The sequence below is a fragment of the Oxyura jamaicensis genome, chromosome 3 (genome assembly GCF_011077185.1).
Source record: "Oxyura jamaicensis isolate SHBP4307 breed ruddy duck chromosome 3, BPBGC_Ojam_1.0, whole genome shotgun sequence".
Classification (NCBI taxonomy): Eukaryota; Metazoa; Chordata; class Aves; order Anseriformes; family Anatidae; genus Oxyura; species Oxyura jamaicensis.
The window spans coordinates 25,092,123-25,103,487 of NC_048895.1; the positions used below are offsets into that span (position 1 = coordinate 25,092,123).

Below are 11,365 nucleotides of genomic sequence, written 5' to 3' on the forward strand. Positions count from 1 at the left end.
CTGGGCTGAGCCCAGGCAGCCCCACTGGCTCTGTGGCTGGCTTTCCTCCAGCCTCAGCCAGCAGCGCTGTCCCTGCAGGGCCAGGAGCTGCCGAGGTGAGAGAAGGAGTTGTTCCTGCCTGCAGACAGCAATTGTGTGTCCTCAGGGACGGAAGCATGGCGCGGCAGCCCATCCTTTAGTAGGAAAGGTGGGAGCTGGTGCTGAGGGCCATGCAAGCCTGGCTGGCGGGGCACTGTTCACCTCCCAGGCTTCCCTGTGAGATTACAGAGGGCTTTTCTGTTCACTGAAGAATCAGCAACTCCTAGGCTGAGACTTAGTCTCACGTGCTGTTTAAATAAAGTGGAAACATCATCGTGAAGCTCTGTTATTTGGGTCCCTGTCCCCTGTGCCCCCCAGACACAGACATCCTTGTGAGCCACAGGGGTGTGCCCTCTCTGCACACAGACAGCCCTGCCTGCTCCCTTGCACTGTCAGGGGACCCTGACCACTCCAAATACCCCAGAAGGTTGCACCCAGGAGCCTTGCTTCCCTTTCTCCAGCTTACAGTGGAGAAGACCTTCCCCCTGAAGGGCCAGAAGGTGATCACACTGGAGGCCTCTAAGACTAGTTTATTCCAAGACCATTTTTCCTAGGGGAACTCCCTGTGTCTCCTTCCCTGCTCCCAACTGCACAAACGTATGGCTTCTTTCAGTTTTAGGATCGATTTGCTCTTCCCATCAGTGTTCTTGGACTCACTTTTGAGCTTTCCCCTTCTCCGCAGCGCTCTGAGGCAACACCTAGCACGTACACACTTTTGCTGTGCTGTCCTGAGGCAGGTCCCCCCCTGCCTCTAAGGCAGCCTGCAGGAGCCATCCCCACCCCCTGCAGCCCAGGTCCACTCTTTGTGACCCTGATAACCTCGGTGACCTTGGCTTCCCAAGCAAGGCAGCCTCCGATTTTTGGAGGCATCAAGGTCAGAGACCCTGGGAAGGTCCCTGGAGCTCTCCCAGCAGCACAGTGCCAAGGCAGTGAAGTCAAGGGCTTCCAGGCAGTGAAAGGCTTATGGTGGCATGGGGCAGAACAACCCCTGTGCCACAACCTGCGTTTGTACGTTTGAGCAATCTGATCTGACTGGATGTGCTGAGAGCGGGAGATGGATGTCCAGAGGTTCCTTCAACCTAAATTACTTTATGATTCTCCGATACACTGTTTCTGGGCTTGTATTTGTTTTATTTGATAAAGGTACATCATCCATCCATGTATTAAAAAAAATAATCTTTCTGAGGAAGCCCCAGTCCCTTCTCGCAGGTCTCCCTCCTGGCTGAGCGTTCGCTCCTCTGTCCACTCTCTTTGCACATCACCTTGAACTCAGCTCTACGACCCTACAGGCCAGTAGTAGGGTTTTTGTTTCGTTTTGCTTTGCTTTGCTTGTAAGAGCTCCACTGCTTAACCCCTTGTTCCTATGAGGAGGCACGGAAAATCCCGGCAGGGAGACGCTGACGGCTGCGCACCAAACCAGAGAAGGCAGCGCAGACCTGGTACAGAGGCTAAGTGCCACGGCAACCTGCTGCCTCTTGGCTGTGCTTTAGCAACGGTGGGGAAGGCAGTGCTCCGTCTGCTCCCTGCAGTCGTCCCAGGCTCCGTAGCCCGTCGTCACAGCCATGGCAGGGAGCGTGGCCTGTTCTGTATCAAGAAGCACCACGGTGGCTGGTTTGGGGTTAGTGCTGGCAGCCTGCCTTGGAGCGGCTGGCAGGGGAAACGAGCGGCTGGATGTTGTATTGCTCCCAACCCAGCCCCAGCACGTCTCCAGCCTCATCCATCTCCAGTTTCACCTGCAAGGGCATGTGAGAAGGACCAGCTCAGGCCCTGCGGACCCCGGAGGGGAGCAGGCTGTGCTCCCCCGTCAGCAAGCAGCAAAGCAGAAGCGTGCCCTGGGGAAGCTTTGGTGTTGGCGGCCAGGCCAGAAGGGACGGCTCAGGACGTGGGGGGGAAAGACCCCACAGACCATCAGGAGGAAGGTACGGAACACGTTTGTAATGCCAAGGCTGACAGCAAGAGGAGGGGGCATCCATCACACGGCAGGAAAAGAGCAGGAGGAGACCCCAAGTGATCTCCAGAGTCTCTTCGGACTGGCTCACAGAACCACAAGGCCGTGGAGCGAGAGCATTTGCTTGCTCCCTAGAGACACGGCACCTGAAATGACAGCCTCCAGAAACTGCTGGGAGACCCCGTCCCATCCCGGGGCAGAGAGCCCTGAGCAGACGCAACCATCCCAAAGGCCCCAGAAGAAACATCCCAACACCAGCAGAAACAGGGCAAAGCCACTTCCAGTAGTCACCCGGAGGAGTTGCAAAGGCAGAAGATGTCTGTGAGACGGCTGTGCCTTCCTCCAGCTCCACCAGTCCCATCTCCGAGAGCTCATGTCGGAGCAGTCCCGGCGCTGCTCCCTCATGGGGCTGGCCCCACGTGGCCCTGCCTCAATTCCCGTGGGCGCTGGCTGTGCCGGCTGGGCGGAGGTGGCTCGGACACGTTGCACCGTGCTCAGCACCGTGGGGTTTTGTCGATGCGCCCGCTGCCCCGTGTGCAGTGTGCACCAGAACAGCTGCCCGGGGTGCAGTCCGAGGGGTCTGCCAGCGCGACGACCTGCCGGGGCCTGGCTCAGAGTCCTCGCAGCTCACAGCTCCGTCGTCTTCCTGGGCTCGATCAGGACGGTGTTCAGCATGCCCACCTGGCACTCCTGGTCTTGGAGCTTCCTGGCAGCCTGCGAAGGGCTTTGGCACCAGTTTGACCTCTGGCGGCCCCTCTGCCAGTTCCTCAGGATGAGCAGGACGGTGATGAGGACCAGCACCGCCGTCAGCACCCCGAACACCAGCACTGTCACCAGCTGGGCTTCGCTCAGCCCGGAGTCCCTCTGGGTCACCACCTCCTTCACAGAGATTTTCAACAACCCTCCCCCCGGTGCTTTCTCGCTGTAGTTGGCCACACGCCGCCCTGTGACCGCAGTCCTGACGGGCTCCGGCTGCGTCACCCCGGGTGTCTCGCTGGTGGTGCTCCGCATCGCGCCGCCGCTCTCCTGGTTCGCAGGGTGGTAGGGGGGAGCCCAGGTGGGCTCGGGGACGGAGATCTCGCAGGTTTTGCCGGTGAAGCGGTCAGGACACAAGCAGTCATAGTCGTTGATGCGGTCGTAGCACTTTGCCCCGTTCTTGCAGGGCTGGCTGGCGCAGTCGTTGATGTTGATGGTGCAGAAACGCCCCTCAAAGCCCACCTGGCACTGGCAGGAGAAGCGGTTGATGCCGTCGTGGCAGGTGGCACCGTTGGCACAGGGGCGCATCAGGCAGTCATCCACGTCGTGCTCGCAGAGAGCCCCCACGAAGCCGGCGAGGCACCGGCAGGTGAAGTTGCTGGCAAAGCCGTTTTCATCTTGACACTGCCCCCCGTTCTTGCACGGAGACCTGTGTGGGGAGAGCAAAGATGGGTCACGGCCCTGGAAGGAGAGCTGTTCCCCTGCCCTCGGGAGGGAAATGCTGCTGCTGCTGATGACGATGATGATGGAGCTAGCACAGTGCTGGCTATTCCCAAAGAGAGGACAAGGGACGGGAGTCTGCTTGGACCACAGCCCCAGCAGGACCACGGTGCGCCAAGCTAAGCCAAAGCTAAACATGGTTTTGGCTCAACTCCATTAGCACATGGAAATCCACGGATAATGAGCCAAGCCGGGCTGCCGCTCGGCAGTGCGTGACCCACAGCTAATGCTGTCTGTAATCTCGCCACCCCGGCTGCCGTGTCTCACCCTGCCTTCTCGCACGGCCCTGCCTTCATCTCACAGTCCTTCCCGTGGAAGCCTTCCGGACACAGGCAGGAGTAGTCCCCGTCTCGGTCGTAGACGCACTGAGCCCCGTTCTGGCACGGGGACTGGTGTTCGCAGATGTGGATGTCTGAGGGGAAAGGAAAAGGTGGAATGAGTGAGAAATGGGGTCAGCACAGGCGGTTCAGTTCCCACACCCTGTCAGACCCAGCGGGATGGGGACTGGCCGCAGTTTCTCCCTCCTCCCTTCCAACAGGCACCGGCAGCAACAGAAGTGCAGCCTGCAGAATGCCCAGGCTTGGGGTGCAGAGAAAGCAAGATGATTCCTCATCGCCCTGCAAACTGTGTTGTGCAGGTCAGCCAGGTGGCCACGGCAGAGGCACAGAGGCCATGAATCCGGATGGTGGGACTTGTCCGCAGCAGGAAGCCCCAAGCCCAGCCGTGGCGTGGGAAAGGCAGCGAGTTCATCCACTACGTTTCCGCAGGCTGGCCTGCGTCACGCAGCTCTCACCGTGCTGACAGGGACAGCCAGGGGACATCGGGACATCCCATCTCCTGGGCTGCCCAGGCCAGCATCGTCCGGGTGGCTGCTAGCTGTGCCGTCCCTCCCATCTGTGCAGGGTGTGCCGGGCTTCAACCACAGCCCTCCAACTGATGTGTAGCACAGGGGATGAGCTCGGATGAAGCCCCTCTGTGCCCTGCAGTGCCACCCACCAGTGTCGCAGCCAGCCCAGGACTCACCTTTGTCGCAGAACTTGCCGGCCCAGCCGCTGTGACAGATGCACTGCCAGGGCTGGTGGCAGGTCCCGTGGAGGCACCCCGGCATGCGCACGCACTCCTCGCAGTACTCGCCCTCCCAGCCTGGATCGCACCTGGGGGACAGGGCAGGGCAGCGTCACCACACGCAGGCTGCGGGAAAGCCGACTTCTTGCCGCGCGGGTGAGCTGCAGGAGCAGCCCCGTGAACCTGCCATCGGTACGGCGCTACCGGCACCTCGTCTTCACGGAGACGCAGGATGGCAGGGCATTACCATTTCCATCATTTTTTGCTGAAGTGGGCAGCAACCCAGCTGCAAGATGTGGCTGGTGCATGGAATACACTGATTGAGGGGCTTATGGGGGCAGCGTGATGGGAAAACCAAGCCCTGCAGGACACAACAAGCCCTCTGGCCCCACGTGGGCGGTGAGGTGGCCGTGGCTGTCAGCAAAGCAAAGCTGTGGTGCCCCAGTGGCTTTCCCTCACCCTGCCAGCTCCAAGGGGGGAAAGCAAGCAATGAGATGAGAAAAAGAGGGCATCTCTCTGGAAGCAGAGCTGAGTGGAGGTGGTAGCAGACACTAAGAGAGCTATAAGCAGAACAGCACGAAGTTAAACCCAAGGAAAACAATGCAGTCTCTACAGTAAGCAAGAGGATTAATTTCCATGGATGGGCTCGTTTTAGTGAGATGCGTGGTGACTACAGCTCCAGCAGGCCAGCCTGAGGCTGCTCGATCCCCGCTGGGACTGGCTACTGGTGCTATGGGTTGTTTTGAAGAGATCAGGAAAATGGTAACAAAATAAAATATTGATCAGAGGATTTTTGATAGGAATGGGGGTGATACCCTGTGCATGACAGAGTCTGGGCAAGTGCACTCCCACTTGGAGAACTGTGAGCTGAGAACAGGCTGCGAGCATCCCTGCCCTCGGGTACCATAGATTGCAGTGCGGGAGGCTCAAGCTCCTCTCCTTTCCTAAAAAGAGAGCAGTCAGCCTAAAAACAGCAAAGGCAGAAGTCTCCCTGAGCAGGGGGTCAATCTCAGTGGGGCATTACCAAACTGGAGGCATCGAGGGAGGGGGAGCAGCCGGGGTGGGGGCCCAGGGACGTACCTGCACTTCCCATCCTGGTCACAGCAGCCGTGGGCCAGGTTGCAGCGCTCACTGCAGTCATCACCTGCAAGGCAGGGGACAGGGGACAGAGGTTAAGTTCTGCTAGTATCTGCAGGCTGGTTCTGCTAGTGCGGGTATCCAGTTCTGCTTATTTATTTAAAGGCCACTGTAAAGAAGCTGTAACTGAGCCGTGGCCTCGCTGTGCCGTGTCTCACCCGCTACTCAGCACCGGCCTGCTCCCTCCTGCCCGGTGTCTGCTTTCATCCCCACCGTCCCCTCTCACCCGTCCCCTGCTCAGAGGTTTCTGCAGGAGCCCAGGCCCAGGAGATGGCTGCCCTCCCCTGACCGAGCCTCTCCAAACACGAGGCGAGAGCCTCGCAAACCAAGCCAGCAGCGCCCAGGGACTGCTCAGCCCAGGCCTGGGCATCACCATCCCTCCTGCCTGCGGCCACCACCTCCCACCTGGCAGATGGCTTTGGGAACTCAGCATTATCTGGAGCTGGGGGAGAGCAAACTAATCTTCAGGAAGGGATTTTGCCTCATGGGATCCAGGATGAAGCCACTCGGGTTTGGGATCTCTCCAAATAGGCCCATCAGTGCCTGTGAGAGGTGGAGCAGCGGGGCCTCACCACCTGCCTGCTCAGCCACTGCCACCCCCACGGGCACCACAGCGGGGGCCCTGCAGTGGCCACCAGTCAACCCCCAGGTGCTGGATGACCAAGCAGCATTTTCTGGTCTTCCAGGTCTAGTTTGCATGGTGAACTGAGGAGACTTCAGCCATGCCAAGGACGGGTTTGGAAAGACGGATAGAAGAGAGACGGACCCAGAGACTCACCTTGGGCAAGCTGGTGATGCGCCAAGAGGATCCAAAGCAAGGACATGAGCTGGAGACAGAAGCTCCTGAGCATGGTCAGCGTGGCCCCACCGAGATGAACACCTACAGAGGGCAGAAGAGCAGGCTCAGGGAAGTCCCCTGGCTCACACCGCAGCCTCGCTTCACGCATCCCTTCCTCTCCACTACCTGGGAGTTTTGAGCTGAAACATCCAGTTTTGTGTGGACTTGTCACCGCACTCCTCTCTGTCCTTCCAGGCTCCTTCCTCTAAGGCAACGTTGGAGCACTAAGAACCAAAAAGCCTTTTAACATGCATGTGTGGGAGAACAGAAGGCGTACACCCAGCGCTGAGCGCACAGCCGCTGAGGCTGCTACGCCGCTCTTCTCAAGGGAGCAGCAGCCTCTAACACCCTCTCTGGATCAGGGGGATGTGGGCATCTTGTTAGGCAAGGTCCCTGCTCTGCACCCATCCTCCCGTGCGTGTTCAAAGGGATAGATGTGCCGAGTCTTTTTACAGAGCCTGGGCTGCTTTTCAAAGACTCGCTGCCTGCTTGCTGGGCTGCAGCGAGCAGACCCGATAAGCCGACGGCTAAGACGCGAAGCTCCTTCTGTCTCAATTAGACTCGGGGGGCCCCGGGTAAATCTGGTCGATGAGCAGGCAGCAAATAGCACCAGGGAAAACGTCCCCGGGGCTGCGGAGGCGAGCACGCACCCTCGCTGGGCGCAGTCCTTTCCCTCGGCCGTCCTGCAGAGAGCCCCGCGAGCCCGGCGCTCCCACACCCGTTTATTTCCCGACCGCCTCCTGCCCTCGGAGTAGCGTTAAATACTTTCCAAAAACGCTTCACTCCCTCCCAGCCTTCTGGGGTTGTTAAGGGCAGGAAATTCTAGGGTGATATCATAAGGATATTACTATAATGAGATGGGAGGGGTTAAACCGCGCTGCGAGGAGCGCGGTGCGGGTACAGAGCAGGCTCCATCCAGCTGCGTGGGTGTGATGGGCAGGGGCCGTGCCACTCTCAGCCGTACTCCTAAGAGAGGGAAGGTTGTGTCGGGTTGATCGCTACACGAGACTACTCAGATTCGGAGACATGCCCCCCTGTGCCCACACATACACATCCATCGCAGGAAGAGGTGTGGGGGTCCCCACTAGCGGCTTGACCTGCCTGGACCAGACAAAACAGCCCGCCGAACCTGAAGCAGCGATGTTGCTCAAAGCATCTCGCTGGCAAACACACCACCACCCATAAAGGACGCGGCATTTTCAGGGGGGCTGCGGGGTTTAATTGCCACTGCCCCAGCCGAATCCCAGCAGGGATCCCCGCATCCCCCCTCCGTGCGCTCCCCTTGCCCCTGCGCTCACAGGACCGTCCTTCGCTTCCTGCCCCAAAATGCCGGGCAGCGGCGAGCAGCTGCTGCATTTCAGGGGAGGGTGAAGTAAAGCCTGGGAAACTTATAAAATAATTCGGGGCCGATGGCCGAACAGTTGGGAGCCCATTCCCTCAGGGCTGTTGGGAGCTCAGCCTCAGCCACACGTCATCGCAAAGGTCCCTTCCCCGCGGCTTCCCCCATCGCCGCCCCCCGACCTGCGGGCGATGCTGCCCCATGGGCAGGGTGCTGGGGGCATCCTGGGGGGCAGCCGGGAGCCCCATGGGGGTGGGAGCGGGCCTGGCTTTGGGGTGCAGAGATGCTCCCCATTCCTCCCCTGGGGATGGGGGCTGTGGGCTATTAGTCCCCCCCCCCCGGGGGGCTATTGCAGACACCCCTCGGGGGTCACCGGGGACCTCCTTATGGCTGTGAAAGGGACAGAGACAACCCCAGGACGGGGACTCCCCCAAACCGGGGCTCCCGGGGGACGGGAGGATGCACCGGGGGATGCCGCACCGCCACGGCTCTCCCCTCCTGCCCCCCCCAGCAGCTTCGGGACCCCCCAGACCCCTCCGCACCCTCCGAGCAGGGGGTGTCCGCTCCCCCTTCTCCCCCCGCAGCCGGGTAGGGGGGTACATTTTTGGGGCGGGGGTGCTCTCACCCTCCGGGCCCCGCCGTTCCCCGGGCGGTATCTGTGTGTGTGGGGGGGGGGGGGGGTGTCGAGGTGCTGCCGGTGCCCCCCTCCCCGGGCTGCTCACCTCGGCTCGGCGGCGGCTATCGCGGGGCGCGGCGGCGGCGGGGGGCGGCCATGCCCGGCTCGGCGGCGGCGGCGGCGGGGCTGGGGAGGCGCGGGGCTGCGGAGGGAGCTGCCGCGTGTGCCGCTCCGCCCGCCGCCGCCGCCGCCGCCGCCGCCGTGCGCCCCGGCCGCCTGCCAGCGGCTGCGTGTGCCTGCACATCCCCGCTGCCTCCCCGGGACAGCCCGCCTCCCGCAGCACCACACCGCAGGCGGCTCCCCCCGCCCCAGGCCCGCTCACCCCTGCCCCGATGCCGCCGCCGCGGGCGGCCACACGCGGGACGCCCACCCCGCGCACCCCACACGCACCCCACGAACCCCCCCCACGCCTCACAAACCCCACACACAGCCGCACGGAGGGGCCGCCCCACAGGCCGGGCCTCGCTCCCCAGGCCCTCCTCACAGGGAGCCGATGGCCCAAGGGGAGTGAAGGTGTCCCCAGGCCTTCCCCGCCTGCCCCAAGGGCCTTGGGTGCAGCTCCACTTCTAGACCGTGAGGTCGGGAGCCCAGTCCTCAGGAGGGGCAGCTTGGGGCAGCCACCCCGACAGACAGAAGCCATCCCCTCTGCTTCTCCTGCTGCCACTGTGGCTGTTCGCAAGCCATGGGCGCCACTGCCCCAACACTAAGACAAAGCCGGGCAGGGGGCTGCCAAATCTTCGGGAAGGACAGCTGCCCGCGCTCCTCCTCACCTTGCACGGCCTTTCTGCTACTCGATAAGACCGGGTTACTCTGCCACCTTCAGAGGTCCCAGCCATCCTTACCTGGGTTCCAACCAGCCCTTTTCCATCCCGCTACAGCCCCCACATTTTGCTGTATCCACCAGGAAGCAAAAACAACATCACGTTCCTGGCATTCAAGGGGGTGCTGCCAAGTCCCATCTCCTCACCACATCAGACAAAGTCCATCACATCCCTGCTCTCCTCTTGTCACCCGTGACCCTCCGAGCCCCAGCAAAGCCCAGCTCTGTGCCAGCTCTGTCTGCATCCCCCTGCTTGCTCCATGTCTGGACAACACAGCCCCAGGGTGCAACAACACGGGTGCTTCCTGCCCCGTCGGCCTCCTCCCTGCCTCTCTCCTGCTCTCCTGTCAGCCAGGAACGCTGTCCCTTGCTTTCAGGTCATTCCTGCCTCCTCCTGCCTTGCTCACCCCACAGAACAGCTCCAGGGTCCCCAGGGACCAGACAGGTTGAATGGGTGTGAGAAAAACCTCTGGACACTCTGTGCGCGCTTGCAGAGAGTGTTGATACCCATGAGCTGTATCTGCAGCGGGAGCAGTGTGGCAGAGGTGGCGTTGGGCTGCTGAGAGCTGTGACAGGGAACGAGAGCAGCCAAGGCAGGGGAGGGCAAAGGGGGTGCTGGAGATCCGAGTGCTGAGGCAGGGGAGTGGGGAAGGGAAACCACGGTGGGGCTTCAGGGCAGGTGAAGTGGGTGCATTTGAGGAAACGGGGTTTTGGGTTTGGGGTTTGTTCCTGTCGGTGTGAGTGTCACAGACAGAGAGGGATGGGCATAGAAAAAGTGGGTGCAGAGGAAGGGGAAGGGACCAGAAGGGCGCACCAAGCACCAGGGAACCTAGGCATGCTCCTTCCTCAGCACTGAAGGGCTCCTGTCCCATCCCTGGGCAAACTCACGAGTCCAAGCCTTGCTCTGGTAGTCCCCGGGCTGCCCAAGATGACTCAAGCAAAGCGGCTCTATTTGCAGACGGGGGCTGAGGAGGGGATTCCTGCTCTTGGCTTAGACCCGGCTCTGCTACGCTCCGATCCCTGCCATGCCATCCCTAGGGGCGTCTCACATGGAACAGCTGCTGGGGCAGAATTAGGAAGGATTTTTTTCCTAGCCATAAGAATCCCTCCAGTGCTTTTCCCTCCGGTGAAGGAAACCCCACAAAGCGGGGACACGGAGTGGGATCGGGAATGCCCCATCACCACAGTGCCTCTGTGCCTCTCCCCTCGGCACGTGCCAGCCGCAGCCTCCCTCCTGTGCCGCCCTCCCGACGCAGCACCACTGCTCCCAGCGAGATGGAAAAATTACCTGTCAGCGCCAGCTGGAACCGCTTGTCTTTCCTCCAGTGTCTGCGACCTGTGCCTTGGAGGCAGCTGGACATCAGGGGCGAGGATGCTGGGCTGCGGGAGCAGGTGATGTTGCCTATTCTCCTCCACTGAGGAACCTTCCCCGGAGCAGGGAGAGAAAGAAACTCTTCCCTGTGCAGACGCCCACGGAAACTCACCCCTTCCTGCCCACTCCAGTCCCTCGAGGGAGGCAGAGGAGCAGCAAACCCAGCTGGAGAACGGCGGCGGACACCTCCGAGCTGCCAGCTCACACCACCATCCTCTCCTGCAGCTCGGGGTCACCCTCTCCGCCGTACACCCGCCCACCACACGGCACCAGCGCGGGGTCTCCGGGTTAAAACAAATGTTCTCCCCCATACCACCCCCCTTGCTTTTCCCACCCCACCCCGGCCCACAACAAACATCAGCAGCTCGCTGGCCCCGCAGCCATGTAACCCAACCCCGGCCATTGTTCCCCCTTCCCCAAGGTCTATATTTGACTCTGTGGCAGCACCGTGGCTGCGGGGCTGTGTGTGTGTGTGTGCGCGCTCACCGCACGCGCACACTCCGATATTTGTCCAGAGCCTCATTCCCCAGATGCCCGGGATTGCTTAGAAATAGCTTCCATGGGCAGTAGGTGTTTCTGCCTGCAGCGGGGACGCGGAGGGGGCGGGCGAGAGAGG

At 61.3% G+C, this 11,365-nt stretch overlaps 1 protein-coding gene across 1 annotated transcript; it reads right to left on the reverse strand.

Annotated features, from left to right (window-relative positions):
• Positions 1 to 2,364: 2,364 nt before the first annotated feature.
• Positions 2,365 to 9,393, reverse strand: DLK2 (delta like non-canonical Notch ligand 2). Its single transcript, XM_035320622.1, has 7 exons — positions 9,328 to 9,393; positions 6,669 to 6,747; positions 6,483 to 6,584; positions 5,648 to 5,711; positions 4,526 to 4,656; positions 3,770 to 3,914; positions 2,365 to 3,431 (listed from the first exon to the last, which is right to left on the reverse strand). Exons 1-7 carry the CDS (start codon positions 9,391 to 9,393, stop codon positions 2,654 to 2,656), a joined length of 1,365 nt encoding a protein of 454 aa, XP_035176513.1. The 3' UTR covers positions 2,365 to 2,653.
• Between the last annotated feature and the right edge of the window lie 1,972 nt (positions 9,394 to 11,365).

Coding starts and splice junctions, on each gene's coding strand:
- DLK2 (XM_035320622.1), bottom strand. CDS start 9,393: ATGGCTGGGACCTCTGAAGGTGGCAGAGTAACCCGGTCTTATCGAGTA. Junction 6,585..6,668: donor TTTCAGCTCAAAACTCCCAG/GTAGTGGAGAGG, acceptor TGCCCTCTGTAG/GTGTTCATCTCGGTGGGGCC. Junction 4,657..5,647: donor GACCAGGATGGGAAGTGCAG/GTACGTCCCTGG, acceptor CCTGTCCCCCAG/GTGCGATCCAGGCTGGGAGG.